The 19,046-nt window shown below is 41.2% G+C and overlaps 6 protein-coding genes across 6 annotated transcripts in view; 1 reads left to right on the top strand and 5 right to left on the bottom strand.

The window, feature by feature from the left end:
• CBG15714 overlaps positions 1-1,329 on the bottom strand; it is a gene marked incomplete at both ends in the record, with an annotated part of 2,098 nt that extends 769 nt beyond the window's left edge. Inside the window, 2 exons of the mRNA XM_002640781.1 lie at positions 726-1,088; positions 1,135-1,329. Of these exons, the coding sequence (XP_002640827.1) occupies positions 726-1,088; positions 1,135-1,329 (558 nt within the window). The remainder of the gene's footprint in view (positions 1-725; positions 1,089-1,134) is intronic.
• A 463-nt stretch (positions 1,330-1,792) lies between these two features.
• Positions 1,793-5,310, bottom strand: CBG15713 (the record flags this gene model as incomplete). The annotated part of the gene is made up of 6 exons (XM_002640780.1): positions 1,793-2,138; positions 2,231-2,327; positions 2,802-3,588; positions 4,135-4,395; positions 4,485-5,156; positions 5,206-5,310. The coding sequence occupies 6 exons, from the start codon at positions 5,308-5,310 to the stop codon at positions 1,793-1,795; spliced, it is 2,268 nt and encodes a 755-aa protein (XP_002640826.1).
• Positions 5,311-6,537: 1,227 nt separating this feature from the next.
• Positions 6,538-9,381, bottom strand: CBG15711 (the record flags this gene model as incomplete). Its single annotated transcript, XM_002640779.2, has 5 exons — positions 6,538-6,705; positions 6,768-7,131; positions 7,839-8,083; positions 8,486-8,866; positions 9,274-9,381. 5 exons carry the CDS (start codon positions 9,379-9,381, stop codon positions 6,538-6,540), a joined length of 1,266 nt encoding a protein of 421 aa, XP_002640825.2.
• Positions 9,382-9,945: 564 nt separating this feature from the next.
• On the bottom strand, positions 9,946-13,789 carry Cbr-hpo-29 (the record flags this gene model as incomplete). Its single annotated transcript, XM_045243373.1, has 7 exons — positions 9,946-10,077; positions 10,329-10,489; positions 10,684-12,138; positions 12,685-12,955; positions 13,003-13,137; positions 13,218-13,643; positions 13,712-13,789. 7 exons carry the CDS (start codon positions 13,787-13,789, stop codon positions 9,946-9,948), a joined length of 2,658 nt encoding a protein of 885 aa, XP_045095772.1.
• A 962-nt stretch (positions 13,790-14,751) lies between these two features.
• Positions 14,752-18,619, bottom strand: CBG15708 (the record flags this gene model as incomplete). Its single annotated transcript, XM_002640776.2, has 7 exons — positions 14,752-14,882; positions 14,937-15,211; positions 15,659-15,786; positions 15,838-16,006; positions 16,052-16,351; positions 16,398-16,593; positions 17,776-18,619. The coding sequence occupies 7 exons, from the start codon at positions 18,617-18,619 to the stop codon at positions 14,752-14,754; spliced, it is 2,043 nt and encodes a 680-aa protein (XP_002640822.2).
• Positions 18,620-18,870: 251 nt separating this feature from the next.
• Positions 18,871-19,046, top strand: part of CBG15707 — a gene marked incomplete at both ends in the record, with an annotated part of 279 nt that continues 103 nt past the window's right edge. Inside the window, one exon of the mRNA XM_002640774.1 lies at positions 18,871-19,046. This exon is cut by the window's right edge and continues 103 nt beyond it. Coding sequence (XP_002640820.1) covers positions 18,871-19,046 — 176 coding nt within the window.

The following is a 19,046-nucleotide window of genomic DNA, read 5'->3' as shown; positions in this document are numbered from 1 at the left end:
CCTGCTAAATAATTAGCAGACCAATTCTCTCGTTTCTCTGCGTCTCGTGGGTCTGCTAATGTTTGAACCAAGCGTTTAACATTGAAAATTCGCTATTTCAGCTCAAAATCAACCGATTTCCACCAATTTTTTTGTGAAAATTTTCTAATTTCAGACTTCTTCAAAAATAGCCTAAAAAGGTCTGAAAATTTTGCAAAAAAATTAGAAGAAAAAATCAAAGTTTCCTCTCGAAAATTCGAATTTTGCACTTAGCCAATTTTCGAGAGAAAAAGTTGATTTTTCGCAAAATTTTTAGACCTTTTTCGGGTTTTCAGCTATTTTTGAAGATTCTTTTACGATTTTTCCTCTGAAAATTGATGGATGGGACAATGTTTGTGAGGATTATTGTAGTCAATTTTTGTCTGTATTCTGACGTGATTGTGTTTGCAACAACAAAAAACCTCAAAAATCAAGGAAAATAGATTCCTACAGTAATCTAAAGTAAACTTCAAGAACATTGTTCCAATTTTCAGACAAAAAATCTGAAAAAGAATCTTCAAAAACAGCTGAAAACCCGAAAAAGGTCTAAAATTTTTTAATTATTTAGCAGACCATTGCTCTCGTTTCTCTGCGTCTCTATTGGCCTGCTAAATAATTAGCAGACCAAACTTATTGATTTCTCCATAACTTTCTTCAAAATGCACCAAATTCAACGAAAAATGGCTCATTTTATTGCAAATCTTCACCTGCTCCGTCGTCATCTCCTTTCCATCCTTCTTCACATCCACATGAACCACCCCTTTCTCCTCAAACCAGCTCCGAACACCTCCATCAGCGGCTAGCCGGAAGCCTCCAATCTTGTTGAAATACTTTCTCAAATCGTTTTCCAGCGCTTTCTTATTCGAAGTTTCAGCGATAACAATGAAAAATGTTCCCGCCGGACCAATGATATCAAAAGTGTACTCGATTTCAGGCTTATCCTTCATTTTTTGCAGGAAATTCTTAAATGTGTCCAGTGGGAGGCCTTGGGCACGGAATTCAGTTTCTAAGTCGGCTAACTCTCGATTCAGCTTCAAATCGAATCCACCACGAGATGCAGCTCCTTTTACCTGGAAAATGGGAATAATTTGGGGGGTAGTTAAGATAATTAGGAACCTTTCTCAACAAGAAATTCGTCGCTTTCGACTTGATCATATCGTTTTTTCCTTTCGTCGCCTTGATATTCTGCCATTTTGAGTGCCCCTTCTGCTGATAAGCCGTCAGGTGGATCAAACGGCTTGTTTGTTGGAATTTTTGAAGAGTTTGGAGATTCTGAAGCCCAAAAGTAAGACGCCGAAGAGGGGAGAACATCTGAATTGTTTGAAAATTAAGGTCAATTTGTCGAAAATTAGGTTGAAAATCGATAAATCAGGTATTTGGAACGGCAAGAAAAGCCAAAATTGGTTTCAAAAATCGAGAAAAAAAAGAAAAACCCTTAAACAAATGTATATAAATAAAACCGGTAAAAATAGCCAAAATTACAAAAAAAGGGGAGAATCGGGATGAGCAGAAGAGATACAATTTTTGAGAAATTTTGTGAAAAATTGGGGGAAAAATCAAATAAAAAAGGGAATTTTTATAGAAGATCACAAAGGAGGCCTTAGAATGGATGAATTAAAGAGAAAAAAACCAGAAAATCAATGAAAATTGAGTAGGAAATGGGGATTTTAGAACAATTTATAGTGTTTCAAAGGCTAAAATTGGTCAAAAATTGATATAAAAAATTTCGAGCAAATTTTAAGGTTTTTAACACTAGAAATAGCTCCAAAATCCCTCAATCCACATATTCCACAACCCTCTCGAATCGCCGCATCGTTTGTCCATCCTGAACCATTTCCCGATTCAAAAGGGACACTCCCAACTGATGTTCCTTCTCGAATGGCTGAGCCATCAGTGTCAACCATCTCCTCGCCACCTGAGCCGCCTCATCGATGCTCAGATTCGTCGACGCCGTCTCCAGATACTCCTGCATCCAGCGTGGCAACTTTCCTCGCTTGTCCTGTCGCGAAAATCGCTTATCGGCGAAAACCATAAGACCGTAGTCGGTTTTCGAGCGGAGAGCTCGTCCCATGCATTGAGCAGTGTGTCGCATTGCGTCAAATGTCAGGAAATCGTTTTCTCTGAAAAAAAAACCGAAAATTGTCATTTTCACTGCCTTCAAATGATTGAAAAAAGCCAAGAATTGTCATTTTTGTAGTTTGTAGTCTCTCACCTGATACCAAAACTGTCCCTCAGGTACTCCAGCCGGGCTCTTAGGACTCGACTCTCAGTGTACATGTATGGAATTCCTAGCATGATAACGCAGCGTCCTGAAAAATAAAGATTTAGCAGGCCAAAGTGTGAAATTGGTCTGCTAAATGATTAGCAGACCCATATTTCGCACACCCAAAACATTAGCAGACCAACGAGACGCAGAGAAACGAGAGAATTGACTTGCTAATGTTTGAATGCTCTCTGACGCTCTGCGTCTCCGTAGGCCTGCTAAATAGCTAGCAGACCCATTCTCTCGCCGCGTGTGTGTCCTTAGGCCTGCTAAATAGCTAGCAGACCCATTCTCTCGCCGCCTGCGTGTCCTTAGGCCTGCTAAATAGCTAGCAGACCCATTCTCTTGCCGCCTGCGTGTTCTTAGGTCTGCTAAATAGCTAGCAGACCCATTCTCTCGCCGCCTGCGTGTCTTTCGGCCTGCTAAATAGCTAGCAGACCCAAATTTCTTCGTTTTGTCTATAACTTTCTTCAAAATTCGTAGAAAACTGAATTTCGGCTCATTTTGTAGCAAAACTCACCCAAATGATGACTGAAATCGATTCCCTCTGACACCTTTCCTCTCGCCACCGAAAACAGCACAGCTCCTCGTCCACTATCACACGCTTCCACATACTTCTCCAAGGCGGCAGATGTCTCCAGCGCATCGTTCGTTTCGATGAATAATAGTTTATACTTCATGAGCTCATCGATAATATGCTGTTCGTACCACACTCCAATCACATTCTCCATGTACAAGTAGCTAGTGAAGAACACAACCATTCCATCTGGCACTAACGATGCCATTTCTAGCACTAGATTTCCATAATTTCGAATTACGGCAACATCGGCACGTTGCTCGAATCTCGAGGTCATGGCTACTTGATCGTTTCCACGAGCAACCACCAGTGGAGCAAGACAAGGTCTAGCCAGGGTCATAGTGAAGGAAGCAACGACTGCTGGATCGAAATCCAGAATCTTTGGATACATTTCAAGAGGAGATAGTGTTCCAGATGTGATGATTACTGATTGATGACGATGGAGGACTGGACGAATGGCAATTGAAGCGTCGTGACAGGATAGAGTGATTGTTGCCATTTGACTTCCGTCTTGAGGTTCAACGATGACTGAGAATCCTTTTGAGTAGGTTGACACCAGTGTACACATTGTGGTCACTTGTGAGAGGGCCCAGACATCTCCGTTATCTGTGATTTCGAGGGTTCTGACGAGATTCGCGAGGCGTTCCGCGCAGAATCGCATTGGACGACGTTCGATGCACATACGTTCTTGGATGTCTTTCATGAATGCGGCTGGACTTTCGATGAGGACCTGTAAAACGTTATAGCTCATTATTTAGCAGACCAATACTCAAACAACATGCAAAAACGTATTTTCCAGTGGATTTACGGTCATTTTTGACCATTTTCAGGCCATTTCTGACCATTTTCAGGCCATTTTTGACTACGTTCAGGTCATTTTTGACCATTCTCAGGCTATTTTTGATTATTTTTACGCCATTTTTGACCATTGTCAGGTTTTTTTTTACCATTTTCAGCCATTTTGACCATTTCAAGGCCATTTTTGACTACGTTCATGTCATTTTCGACCACTCAGGCTAATTAGGACCTTTTAAATGCATTTTTGACCATTTTTTTAAAAGAGAAATTTTTATTTTTTCTTCGCTTTTTGTGCAAAATTTTTAGGCCTTTATAAGGTTTTCAGCTATTTTTGAGGATTCTTTTCGTTTTTTCAGGAATTTTTGATATATTCTACTTTTTTCTTTACTGTGTATATCAGTAGATCTTTACCGCTCGTCTCAGTACCTGGTACTGAATATTTTGGTCTGCTAAACCACTAGCAGCCCTAAATCCTAACCTGATGCGTTCTCAATCGATGCCTAACATACTCCACGAATCGCTTCAAGAACAAAAGAAAGTGATTCGCCTGCCGAATGTTTCCAGGCACCGCCTCCTTCAGAATATCATCTGGAATACATGGATTCGCCAGCCTTTCGTCGTTTGCTCTCTCTCTTTCAGCTCGTTTCAGCCCTTCAACCAATTTGTCGTATTCGTTTTGTAGTTTTTCCGAATTCGCACTTTTAATCCTTCCCACTACTTGTTCCAGATTTTGGAGCTCCTAAAAACCAGAAGAATCTGATATTTCAAAGCTTTTAGTAATGGCTGGTGCGCCTTCAGCGCAATTTAATCTAGTTTTTATTAATATACCTGCAATGCCCGATCCGCGTTCTTTTGTGAAATCGCCACTGACATTGACTCAATACAAACGTTATCGATATTATGTGCCTCGTCAAAAACCACAACTGACTTCCTACTAAAATCCTTTGACACCAGCTCAGCAATCTTTGGATCCAAAATATAGTGATAAGAGTAGACAACGATATGAGCCCTGTTGATAGCATTTCTAGCAGTAAAATAAGGACAAATCTTGCGTTCTCTGCCCAGCTGACGTAGATCCTCCAGGTTCCAGACCCCATTCTGCATTGGGAACCCGTTTGCCTCGAAGTTTTCGAAAAAATCGCATCCTTCAATTTCCGAATTCTCTTGTCGTTTCGCTCGCACCGAAGAAGACGTCAACTTCTGGCATGCCGAGTCTACCGTATTTCCAAATCTCAAAGCTGCCACTTTCTCATTGATACACAAATTCTTTCTGGCACTCATTGCTACAGTAATCTTCGCCACCGGCACCCCTGTCTCCTTCTCCCAGTAGTCATATAGCACTTTCATCTCCTCAACGCATTTCTCAATTTCTGGAATCGTTCTGGAACAATAAACCAGTTTATCCAGCCGATCGGGGTAGGAGATCATATAAGAGAGCACCAGGGAGAGGAGGGAAACCGTTTTTCCAGTTCCTGACGGCATTTCTAGCAAGCCGTGACCCTGAAAGCCTCAAATATTAGCCTCTAAAGATGCTTTAAAAGATTCTTACATTGGCATCTAGGGCCTTTTTGACTTCTTTCATATACAAAACCTGCTCCGGATAGACATAATCGTACGGGAACAGCACTTTTAGGCCATCTATATCTAACTGCATGGCTTTTTGGGATGGTTTAACTCTGAAAATTGCATTGTTTTTAAACAATTTTGAGGGATTTTACAGCTACTGAATAATAAGCAAACCACTTTCTTCTTCTCTGCGTCTCTCGTTGGCCTGCAAATTATTTAGCAGGCCACTGCGCTTCACTCAAACATTAGCAGACCAACGAGATGCAGAGAAAAGAGAGAATTGGCCTGCTAAATACTTAGCAGACCAATGCGAAACACTCAAACGTTAGCAGTCTACTTTTCTCTGCGTCTCGTAGGCCTGCTAATGATTTTGCGCGCCAAAAATACTAGCACACCCACGAGGCGCAGAGAAAAGTGGTCTGCTAATGTTTTCCGCGCACTTAAAACATTAGCAGACCAATGCTATCGTTTCTCAGCGTCTCTTCACAACATTAGCAGACCCATGCCCCGTGGGTCTGCTAATGTTTCGCGTGCCAAAAACACGAGACGCAGAGAAAAAGTGGTCTGCTAATGTTTCTAAATATTCAGCAGACCAATGCTCTCGTTTCTCTGCGTCTTTTCAAAATATTAGCAGACCCATGCCCCGTGGGCCTGCTAATGATTTCGCACGCCAAAAACATTAGCAGACCCACGAGACGCAGAGAAAAAAGGAGAATTAGCCTGCTATTCGAACATTAGCAGACCAATGTTCTCGTTTCTCTGCGTCTCTCCTTGGCCTGCTATTTAGCAGACCCAAATTTTCGTTTCCTCCATAACTTTTCTCAAAATCATCGTAGAAACATGACATTTGGACCATTTTTCAGAATTTTTTGCAAAAGCTTTCTCTGCGACTCGTTGGCCTGCTAAATATTTATCAGACCACTTTTCCAGTAAGTTTCAATTTTGAAAAAAGTAGAAATCGGTTAATTCTTATAAAACCGTCGGAGAAATGCTTTAAAACTTGCAAAAAAAGGGATTCCTTCAAAAATTTATACAATGATCTGGAATACAGAGGAAAGAGGGGAAAACGGTGCTTAATATATATAAATCAGAAAATGCTTCTTTTTTAAAGACAGACAGGGAGAGATCTGTACAGCGGGGGCGGGAAAAAGGGGCGGGGCTAGAAAACAAGATGAGAATTTTGACAAAAAATCGCGCTAGGAAAAAGGGATTTTTACAGCTAGTACAAAGAAAAACATGATTAGAGAGAAAATCGGGGGCAAGAAAACACTGGAAATGACAAAAATGTGCTAAAAATAAGCAAAAAAAAAGCTAATTATTTAGATGGTGCTCCTGGAACCTTGAGTTGCTCCGACTCTTGCGTCTTTTTGGCGAATTTGGGACGTGGCTTATTGGCGAAAAGCATGTCTCGGGAGTAGTAGAAGCCACGATTCACCCAGTGACCGTAAACACTGAACATTGATGATTCGGCTTCGTGGCGGATCTAAAAACGTATTTTTAATATCGATTAGCCCTAATTAGCCCTGATTAGCTCCTAAAACTTACATCTCTATCTCTGAATGGTCTCTTTCTGAGTACATCTCGATCAATAACCGTCTTCAGGTACTTATACTTGGCCAGCCGCTGGAAGAATCGCACCCAGATGATCGAAGTTTTGAACCTCTTCCGAGCTTTCTCGGATCTCTGATCTTTGACCAATTCCACTTGAACCGTTGGTACTGGTGCTGGCTGCTGGGCAATCGGGACCATCCACTCATGGGTGAGACATTCTTTAGAGGTGATTCTCTTCGTGACATCTACTTGAAGGAGTTGAGAGATCAGATTCTTCGCATCCGGGGTGATATTGTTCCATTGCTCGTTGCGAAACTCATATTTGCCTTGTTGGATGATTCGAAGCATCATTAGTTGTCTGAAAATTTTCTAGATGTAAAATTGATCTAAAAAGCCGGAAAATGGTCTGAAAATGGTCATAAATGTCCTAAAAAGATCCAAAAAAGAGGTTCTGAAATACCCCAAAAATGACTGAAATGAAGGTATATTTTTTAGGTTATTTCAGACATATTTTAAGGCACTTTTTAGGTAATTTTAGACCATTTTCAGGCTATTTTTAAGGAGTTTTTTTAAATTATAAAAGTATTTTGAAAACCAAAAAAAAAATCATATTCTATAGTCACATGGTCGACAGCAGACCCAATTAATTAGTTAAACACGTTTTGCCTATTTTTATGATATTTTTATGATCCTGAACGTGTGACTAACTTCCTTGTGAGAGACTAGGGAAAATTGAGAGACGCAGAGAATCTGAAACTTACTCTTCTAGGCTTTCTGTATCCGCAGAAGACGTTGCAATATTCATTACCCATGAATATGGGTAAAAAGTACAGAATTCTCTGTACTAGGAGTTACTGGGAGGTGTGAGATTGCAGAAAGGACAGGTGCACCTAATTACTATCTAGGGGCGTGGAAAAATTTGCAAAAAGCGGAATCCATATGCCCTTTGTTGGTAGTTTGAACTCCCTATAGTAGAAAAATGAGTTTGCAAATAATTAGCAGACCCAAAAATGGAATATCCGGTTTTTTAATAATTAGCAAATTCAAAAAATGGGATTTACTCACTTCCTATGATAGAATGGTGCATAACCGGCCAACAGAGTGTACATGATCACTCCCAACGCCCATTCGTCCACCTCCAGCGAATATCCCTCGGCGTTGTCGTACATTTGGCACCGAATCGTTTCCGGGGCCAGATATCCTGGAGTTCCGCATAGATCACGAAGTTTTTGACCTGGTGGGATGCGGGTGGCAAATCCAAAGTCTGAGATCACGATTCGCTCGTCGTCGATGCATAGAATGTTCTCTAGCTGGAAAAAACCTAACGTAATAGGAAAAGTGGATGGGAAGGAAAAATGGTTCAAAAATGATCTGAAATGGGCTGAAATGGCCCAACATTGTCCGAAAATAATCTGAAATGGTCTTGGAAAAATAAAAAATGTTCAAAAAAAAAGTTCAAACACAGTCTAAAACGGTCCAGAATAGGCAAAAGGGGTCTAAAAAGGTCCAAAAATAATCCAGGAATGGTCCTAAAACTGTCTAAAATTGTCTGAAAATGGTCCAAATTGAACTCAAAAAGGTCAAAAATGATTTAACATAAAATAGACCAGATTTGCAAATTTTTTGGGCCAAAATTTCATTTCCTTCACAATTCTCTTCAAAATAATCGCACAAAAGTGAAAAATGAACCGCTTTCTTCGTTTTTTGCTCACCTTTAAATCCCTATGTACAATATGTCTAGCATGCATATATTCAACTCCATCAAACAACTGCTTCATCAGTCGTCGTGCCTTCTTCTCTGACACTGTCACCGTCGCATTCAACTGATCGAATAGCTCTCCTTTCGGTGCCATTTCGAAAACCGCGAACAGAAACGATGGCGTTTGATAGAAGTCGTGGATTTTAATAATAGATGGATGTCCAATGAGTTGTCTTAAAATCTCTACTTCTGAAATTGTCTCTTCTAGAAGACGTTTCGCTTCGTGCTCGCTTTGTTTCTCGGTGGAGACGTCGACAATTTTCACAGCGAAATGTTGGCCACTTCCTTTTTCGATGCATCGGCGAACTGTTGAGGCCAGACCGCGGCCGAGGACCTGGAAAATTACAGTTTTTATAATTAGCAGACCCAAAAAATGAGATTTGTCTTTTCAAACAATTAGCAGACCAAAAAAAATGGAATTTTCAAATGATTAGCAGACCCAAACCTGGGTTTTCCATTTTTTAGAATATTTAGCAGACCCAAAACGACTGGATTCCTGTTCTTCCAAATAATTAGCAGACCCATAAATTGGATATTCGACTTCTCAATTAATTAGCAGACCCAAAACTGGGGTTTCCATTTTCAAGAATATTTAGCAGACCCAAAAAGTGTGATTTCTGTATTTAAAAAAATAATTAGGAGACCCAAGAAATGGGATTTCTATTTTTTTTTCAAATATTTACCAGACTCAAAAGTCTGATTTCTGATTTTTTCGAATAATAAGCAGACCCAAAAATTTACCTCTTTCGACTCATAGGCCGCATTGAAACCTTGTTCCTCTTGATGACTACTGTAGTTGTGTGATTCATCGGAATCCTCGTGATCCGTATCCACTACTAATACTCCCATTTTGATTTTTTGTCCCTAGAAAACCGAAAATTGCTTTTTTGGAAAAAAAAAGCTAGCAAAAATAATTAAAAAAGGCTCTCCAAACCTTAAAAACTGCAGAAAGAGAACCATTAGTAGATCAAAAATTCAAAAGATCGATATTATTTTTTAAAAGTAGAGATGGGTAGGAGAAAAGGGGGTCAAATAGAAATATTAAGACAAAAAAGAAAAACAAAGATCGGTAGAGGTAACAGCAGTAGTCTTTAGGGGGGAAAATAGAGGGGATATTTATAATATTTAAATTTAATTATTTGCAATAAACAAAAAAAATTAAAAATAAACAAACAAAATTCAAGGGAAAAAGGGGAAAATAATAGAATCTACTAAAGGAAACCTAAAATTGATATTTCTTGTGGGCTGGAAAGGGGAAAAATTGGGAGAAAGAAAGTCTGAAAGGGTAGAAATCCGCCTAGAAAATCCCCAAAAAATAGGGGAGAACCGAACGAGCAAAAACCACACAAAGAGAAATGAAAGAGCGGGGGAAAAGGGAAAAAACAAGTATAAAAATGAAAAATAATAAAGAATCTATTTGGATTCAGAAGACGTCGAAGCTGTCGAGGCGTCAGAAGTCGAAGATGTCGCCGTTTTGGGTACACCTCCTCCGAAATCAAGAGCCAATGGGAACATGCCGACGACTAGTTTGCGGAGTTTATCGTTCTGAAAAAATGTTGAGTTGGTGAATTCAAAATTTTGGTCTGCTAGATATTTAGCAGTCTAAAACTCATGAAAAATAGTATTTGGCTGATTTTTAAAGAATTTTTGGACATTTTTTAACAATTTGGAAGCTATTTTCAGGAATTTTGGGCCGATTTCAGCGATTTAAAAGCTATTTTGACGAATTTTGGCTTATTTTTGTAGGATTTTCGAACCGTTTTTACGATCATTGATCTGCTAAATATTATCCTTACCTCTTCCTTGCTCCATTTTCCATACTTTCCGTACTCGATTCCATCCTTCAGCTTGATCATCATTCTCAGGGATCTTCCGTTTACACTGGAATCTTCGACAGACTTCAGAAGCCAATTGGCCTGCGACACGGTTGGATGAAGGAAGGTTTCGGCTTCGGCATCTGAAAATTAGCCAATTTAATTTTTAATTCTTATCCCCCCCCCCCCTGTTAATACTCTAATAGAAGGGCCCGTAACTTTTAATTGTGAGCCAATTTATCTCGATTCCTGTCAAATACACAGGAGCCAAGATAAATTAGCTCAAGGTTGGCAATAAGGAGGCCTTTTTAATAGAGGTTCCATGGTATACACTTACAAGCCAATCTGGACGCAAAATCGTGTTGATTCGCAATCTTGAACTTATCGTTAAGCTTCGCAGCATCCTTCTCCTCTCCATAAACCAGCTTCACCAGCTCCTCAGCCGTTTCCCTGACCAACCCTGTCAAGTCATAGGTTGGCCACGCCTTCAAGAACTTGACCTTCTGAATATGCAACAATGGATGTTTGGGATCCCTCTTCACTCCTTCATTCAGGCATTTCAACGCCAGAAGAACCTTTTCCTTCCGTTGATAGACTTCTGCACAGAGAGCGTATCCAGTAACCTTTGGAGTTCCAAAAGTATGAATATTATTCGCAAACTTCGCAGCTTCTCCCAATGGATCCTCCGTCTTCAGAAGAGCTTCAGCATCAATCTGTGGTCCTCTCTGGAGTCCCTCCTCTTTCACCTCCTTCTCCTTCTTCTTCTTCTCCTCCTCCTCTTGCGCCTCCTTCTGTTTCTTCAGCTTCTTCTTCATTTTCTTAATCTCATTCTCTGTCATTCCCTCCTTTATCATCGCTGCATGCTCATTCATATCATCTGGTCGATCAATCATTCTCAGATAGATTTTAATTGCCAATTTCGCCGCCTGATAGTAATAATCAGCACAACGGAGCTTATCCTCCATCCGGAGAAGACGAATGTAGTAGCATAGGGTCATTTTGCGAAGGCAATAAGTGTGAAAATCGAATTGATCCTCAATCCAGGTGTTGAAATGGAATTCCACATGATGTGCTTTCCGGAGTGCCTCTCCGTACTTCCCAACTGCTCGGAACGATCGTCCACTTTCTAGCTCATACCACATACATTGCATATCCGTCAAGTGACTTGCAGCATTCTCTCCCTCTCTTGTGAACTTTGACAACATTTTGTTCGCCTCGTATGGTCGTTTCGCGCGGAGCAAGTACTTTCCACACTTTCCATTGATATATCTATCAGCTGTATCCAGCGATTGAGCCTCTTCCATCCAACGAGCAGCCTCATCATAGTCACCAGCATGCTTATAGATTCTAGCCTTGAGCATATAATTCTCAACTACAGTAGGCGTGTGTTGGATGGCTCTATCGATATGGTTCAGTGCCAGCTGTACCATATGGACACGATCGTAGTGGTAGGCAGCTAGGACGTACAACCAGAGAGCCGTGGTTGCTGGCTCGCATTCTGCAGAATTTCCTTCCAAATTCACGTTTCCATATCCCTCGTCATCCATTTTATTGACATATTCGTTGATGAGCGATTCGATGACAGCAATCTTTTGAGGATATTTGTAGAGGGGGACGAGAGAAGCGAACAGCGATGGAGCACCCTTTCGGAGCATCGGAATCATCCATTCGTGAAGGCGACGACGGAGTTCTTCACCTTCGACGAGATAGAGGGCCAGACGACGTGGTGCTGCCGCTTTTTCGTACTTTTCCGCAAGAGCATCGAGCATTGCGAGTTGGGCTTTTGGATTTTCTGAAAATATTATAGTAAGAATTGGTTTTCTAGGCGGCCAAATGAAAGAGCTATTTCTGGGCTATTATGAGCCGAGTTTGGTGGTCTGGTAATCCGGAATTTCAGACTTTTAGGCCATCAAATGATAAAGCTAAGTTAGAGCTTTCTGAAACAGGTTTCAGAATTCCTATAGCTTCCTTTTGAACCGATTTGCAGTCCTTCTAAATTAGTTGCCTAAAAACCCGAAAATTCACATTTTTCAGCCGCCAACTGATAGAGCTAATCCTGGGCTATTCTGAGCAGCTTTTAGATTCTAAAAACTTTTATTTTGGTGACCTAGAAACCCGACATTTCAGATTTCTCTACCATCAAATGATAGAGCTACATTAGAGCTTCCTAAAACAGGTTTCAGAATACCTATAGTTTCCCTTTTCAGTGATTTGTAGTGGTTTCAAATTGGTAGCCGTCCTAGATCTCTAGAACTCTTGTTGGTCTGCTAATGTTCGAACAAACGAGAAATTGGGTCTGCTATCTATTTAGCAGACCCAAATCATCCCAATCCCTAACCTTTAATGCCCATACACGTCTGCAACATATCGTAATACTCCAAACACTCGGGATTCCTCTGAATCAACGCTCTCCACACATGCTCCGCCTGTTTCGGCTGCTCCAAATCCATCAGCAGGTTGGCGCGAGTCTCCATATAGGCCACTTTGTCCACAATATGCGCCGCGTTCTCTTCCAACTTCTGAAGCGCGACGTCAGGCTGTCCAGCTTCTCGCATTATCAAATTCTGATAGAGAATCAGCTCGGAGAACTCGAAATCGTAGCCGGACGGCTGAAAAATTTTGGATTTTCCGCGGGAATCGGTCAAAAACGGCTTACTGTATTATTCTTGATGTACTCAGCAATAATTCCAAGAGCCAGAGAGTACTCTTTGAGGAGATGATGAGCAACGATGTAGCCGAGCCATGAGACACGTTGGTTTTGACGGAGACGCAGAAGATCGTATTTCGAAGCCTGGAAAATTGATTTTCAAGGGATTACATGAATAAAATGCAAAAATCATGTAAAGTAGTTCTAAAATCGCCAAAATTGGCTCCAAGGACTATTTTCAGTATTCCAAAAAAACCAAAACTTACCAAATACCCATCATAATCCCTTATATGAATTTGCAACAGCGACAAATCTCTCAAAATTTGAATGTTGTCCTTGTCAATCATCAGAGCTCTCTTATAGGCCTTAATAGCCTCGTCGTACTTCTTCTCCGTCTTCTGAATCAGTCCGTAGACGTGCCAACACACGTAGGATCTCAAATCCGACTTGAGTCCTCGCTTAACACACTCCTGAGCCTCTGTCAGCTTTCCCATACAATTCAGAATCAATCCTTTCATCGCTAGGGTCTCTCCGTGGTCCGCGAACTGGGGAGTCGAGAGGATTTGTTTGGCAAACTTGAGTCCCGTTTTGTATTGCTTCTGCTCATAGCTTTTCTGCGAATTTTGGGTAAAAATTAGGTTTTTAAATGGCTGAATTTCAAAGTTAAGACTTCAAAATTACAGAAAATTGAGAAAAACATGTTTTTTGAAATTCTTACCACAATCTTCTTGAAATATCCCAATTCTTTAACCGGCAGCGGTTGACTACTCGATTGTCCCGCTGGTGTAGGCACCATTTTACCTGAAAATAGTCAATTTGACATGTAAAAGAATTATTTTTAAAAAAGGAAAAATAGGTAAAAATCTATCATCTTGATATACTTTGAAGCAGAAAGAATACGAATTTTACCATGAAAAAAGGGATAAATCATATATTTTAACAAGAAAAAAGCTAGAATTTCAAATATTGGGAAAAATGACTGAACATAGGCGACAAATAACAAAATCAATCTTTTGGAGCCAATTGTGGGTGAAAAATATCAATTTTGGTACCAAAAATTCAGAAAATTCAATTTATCTGCTAAAAACTCAAAGGAAAAAGCGTTAAAAACTGAAAACAATTTTCTTTGAAAATCTTCAATTTCCAGACAAATTTCCAGCTCCAAAACGGCCACCTGGATTTTCAGCAAATTCCAGGTGGCAGTTCACGTGGAAATCACCAAAAAATTCTAAATTTTCCGCACTGAAAATCGAGAAAATCCGACGTGAACAAATGAGAAAATCAGTGCAAAACCGACCGAAATTCTCGGAAATTCCGGCATGGTCCGCAAACACAGCGACGCGCAATTGCACGGATTTGCTTCACTGCGTCTCCGAGTTTTGTGTGCTCTCTCGTTATTGGAAAATTTATTTTATTTAAATATATATCAGAAAATAACCTTTTTTCTGGGGGTTTTGGAGATTTCAAAATCTACAAATTGACCAATATTGGTTTTTTAAAAGAAATGAATAAATATTTGCCGTTTCTATTAGTTACAAGAAGTATATCCCTGATCTGGGAAAGAAAATCACAAAAATCAAAAAATTCCATTTTTCTAATTATAATTACATTCATTAACGAATTTCTCGAGTATCAGACTACAGTGAATATTTAAAAAATCACAGAAAAATCATTAGAAACTTAGAATAAATTGAGATCAACATCGAGAATCTATATAGTAAAGTTGCTTTAAAGAATATGAAAATTGATGAATTAAAATCATGTTTTTGGCGGGAAGACTCCATAGAAAAAGCTAGCAGGGTCGTCGGGATCCAGAGGAGATGAAGAAGTGGGCGGGTCTTCCATCGGGTCCTCATGGGAGTCGTCTAGAAAGTGTTGATGGGCGGTGACTGAAAGGAAATACATAATTAAGAGATTAGGAGCTTTGGTCTGCTAATTACTACCTCTTCTCTGTTTCCTAGACGCATCTCTCAGTGCATTGTACCTCTTCCTATCCTCCTCACTCATTCGCTTATACTTATTTCTCGCTTGCTCCGCCCGTCTTTGCCGTCGATCCTGTGCCACCTTTATCTGCCGCGCAGTTTCTGGATCCAGCTGATCCAACGGCGTCGTTTCGCACATTTTCAGAAGTTCCTCGTCTCGAGCTCTCGCTTGGCGAAGGGTAGCCGCACGACGCGCGTTCTGTTCACGACGTTGGTCTTCTGACATTCGATGATATCTGGAAGAGCTTGAAAGAGGTCTTTGAATGAAGAAGAAAGGTTCAATTTTCACTTTTCTAGGATTATTTTGAGGGAAACAAGATTTGGGTCTGCTAATGTTGCAGAGAGACGCAGGGTGAGAGAGCGTTGACCTGCTAATTAGCTAGCAGAATCACGAGAGACGGAGAGAAACGAGAGAGTTGACCTGCCCTTTCAAACATTAGCAGACCAACGCTCTCGTTTCTCTGCGTCTCGTAGGCCTGCTAATGTTCGAGTGAAGCGCATTGGCCTGCTAAATAATTAGCAGACCAATTCTCTCGTTTCTCTGCGTCTCTCTTCAATATTAGCAGACCCAAATTTGTTTTACCTTATACCTCTGCTCAAAATCCACGCAGAAATTTGAAATTTGGCTGATTTTTATTAATTTTTGCGCTGTTTTCACCACCTACGGTAGGTAGGTGACCTACCTAGCTCTTGCCCGTTCCGCCCGTCGCGCTCGCACTGCTTCTAATCGCGAATCTTCCACCGAGTCCACCTTCTCATCGTCGTCATCCTCGAAATCGCACTCTTCCTCGTGACTTGCTGTATCATTCATCTAGAATATCTCAATTAAAAAAAATAGACTCAAGAACATAATTTGGTTTACATATTGATCCAAATGCGAGGAGGTCGTTGATCCCACTTGATTGTCCTGGGTAAGGCTGGATGTCGTTGGAGGCGCATCTTGGAAGCTGTTGGTATGGAAAACTGGGGGTTTCTGCTCGGCGACACGCTGAGTGATGAACACCGTCTGGCCGTGGTTGACGTTTCGAGAGCTGGAAATCAAAAATTAGTTTCAACAGGGGCTTTAAAATCCTTACATCAAATCCCCAACCGTTCGAATCGCCTGACCATCCGAAGTCCGAACCTCGACTGGCATTCCATTCGAATCGTATCCAGTTTCAATCATTTGACGAAGCGCGTCCTCGTCGATCAATCGATTTTCAGCAGTTTCTGAAGGCACTGCCGTCGCTGAAGGCGTTGAAGAGGTGCATGGCTCGGAGGGGTCGGCGTATTCAGATGATGGGATCATCTGTGCATTGGGCAAGTCCCCTCCCATGAATGACGAGTACGGATTGAAATTTCTAGAAGAACCGGAACCTGGGTTATTCACCATTTTTCTGAAAAAAAAACGCTTTTTTGGGGTTCATAATCTTTGATTCTCACTTCAAAATTTGCGTATTCGCTTTCTTGGTCCGACGAATGACGTCACTTTCCATCTGAGCGAACACCGAGAGCTCACTATCCGCAGAATTCGCCACCTCGTTGATCACTTCGGCCATGTGGAGCTCGCAAGTCGCTTCGTCCGGCACAATGAAGTCTTCTAGTGATTGGTGTCCGATTTCAGAGGAGATCGGCATGTCTGAAAAAAAGGAGAAATTCTGCTTAAAATGAGCCAAATTTCAAGTTTCTCCGTGGATTTTGAGCAAAGTTATGAGGGAAATTAATAGATTTGGGTCTGCTAATGTTGAAGAGAGACGCAGAGAAACGAGATTACTGGTCTGCTAAACATTAAGAAACATTAGCAGACCACTTTTCTCTGCGTCTTGTTGGAGAGAAAGAGAGGGGCGTTGGCCTGCTAATGTTTAGCGCAGGCAGCGAATTGGTCTGCTAATTATTTAGCAGGCCTACGAGACGCGGAGAAGTGAGAGAGTTGGCCTGCTATTCAAACATTAGCCGACCCACGCTCTCGTTTCTCTACGTCTCGTAGGCCTGCTAATGTTCGAGTGAAGCGCATTGGCCTGCTAAATAATTGGCATACCAATTCCCTCGCTTCTCTGCGTCTCTCATTGGCCTGCTAGCTATTTAGCAGGCCTTCGAGACACAGAGAAACGAGAGCAACATTAGCAGACCCAAATCTTATGCTAAACATTAAGAAAAAATACTCATTAGCTTGATGATTTTTTGCTAAATGCTCACTTGCTAAATATGCTCCTGAGCTAAACTCGCTCATTTGCTAAAATAGCCTCACTTGCTAAATTTCATTTGCTAAATTTTGATCATGCTTGTAACGGGATGGGCCGGGCTTTTTCCCGAATTTCGGAGGCCCGGCCCGGCCCGGCGGGCCTGTCATTCCACAAGTTTTGAAAATTTCAAAATTTTGAAAATTTCAAAATTTTTTTTTCGATCAAAAATTTTTTTTCGAGTTTTTTTGATATTTTTTGATCAAACAGACAAACAATCCAAAAAGCACAAAAAAATATAGAAAATTGTATTGAGAGCTCAAAATTCGGTTCAAAATGACAAAAATTTTTGCTACCGGGCCCGGGCCTTGAAATTTTCCACAGGCCCGGCCCGGCCCGGGCCCGGGCTTTGGCGGGCCGGCCCGGAATTTTACAAGTATGATTTTGATCATTTGCTAAATAGGGGACTTGTTCAAATTGAAGGCTTAGGCTGAAACTCCTTACCGGAAAACAGGTGTTAAAGCCTAAGCCTGAAATTTAAAGCAAAAACCGGAATGTTCTGTAAAAAAATCAGTCATGAAATTCGGTTTGAAATTGCTTATTTTTGAGCCAAACTTCAACGTTTCAGAGAGTTCCCCTACCTCCCAAATCGCTCATGTCCAAATGATCCTCGTCCTCCTCTTCATCCTCTTGCTCATCATCCACATCCTCATCATCCTCAAACGGCTCTTCAGTAGCTCCTCCAGATTCCAATGCCGCTAAAAAGTTCTCCGGAAAATCAACATGTTCAGTATTAATATATTTTCTAGTCCTTTTTGTCGCCGCTCGTCGTAGATTATACGCTTTTCGTTGCTCCACTGTCATCCTTTGATATCTAAGTCTCGCAGATTCCGCTTTCCGCGCGTTTCGCACCATAATCTGCTGCGCTTTTGCCAGCGCTTCAGCCGAAATTCGCCCTGCTGGCGTCGACAACAACTTCTCCTCTTCCTCCCGGCGTCTTCTGAATGCTTCCGTCCGACGTTGATTGTAATCTTTTCGTTGCTCAGGTGTCATTCTATGGTATCTTTGACGTGCCGCTTCCGCTTTTCTAGCGTTCGCTTGTCGAGCTTGAGTTTTAACAAGATTATCCAGAGGGCCAGGGTTACTTTCATTAGTCGGATCCACTCCCATTTGACGCATTCTTCGTCTTTGATTATAGATCTTTCGCTCGTTCTCCGTCATTCTCTGATATCTGGATCTCGCTTGGGCCGCCCGTCGCTGTCTAGTATGCTCATCTCGATATTTTGAAGCCATTTTGTGCCGCTCCTCCTCAATTTGTCCCTGAATATCGCTCATATCAGCTGTCTCATGCATTAGAGTATCCAAGTCTTCGTCAGCTTTCGATCTGCTGCTTAATGGATGAGAAGTTACGTAGGCTTCAGTGGATGACACGTCTGATGGATTCTTGTCATCACCCACCAAAAAGTTATCGATGTAGGCGTTCATGTGACCTGGTTCTACGACGGAGGGCGGATTCTGAAAAAAAATTAACGAAAATGGGTCGAATTTCAGGTTTATACGTGGATTTTGAGAGGAGTTATTGGGGAAAATGAGATTTGGGTCTGCTAAATGTTTAGCAGACCCCAAATCTCATTTTCCCCAATAACTCCTCTCAAAATCCACGTATAAACCTGAAATTCGACCCATTTTCGTTAATTTTTTTTCAGAATCCGCCCTCCGTCGTAGAACCAGGTCACATGAACGCCTACATCGATAACTTTTTGGTGGGTGATGACAAGAATCCATCAGACGTGTCATCCACTGAAGCCTACGTAACTTCTCATCCATTAAGCAGCAGATCGAAAGCTGACGAAGACTTGGATACTCTAATGCATGAGACAGCTGATATGAGCGATATTCAGGGACAAATTGA

The sequence above is a fragment of the Caenorhabditis briggsae genome (genome assembly GCF_000004555.2).
Source record: "Caenorhabditis briggsae complete genome, chrIII, whole genome shotgun sequence".
Lineage (NCBI taxonomy): Eukaryota > Metazoa > Nematoda > Chromadorea > Rhabditida > Rhabditidae > Caenorhabditis > Caenorhabditis briggsae.
Note: the sequence above shows the minus strand (reverse complement) of the source record. Positions and strands in the feature narration are given on the sequence as shown.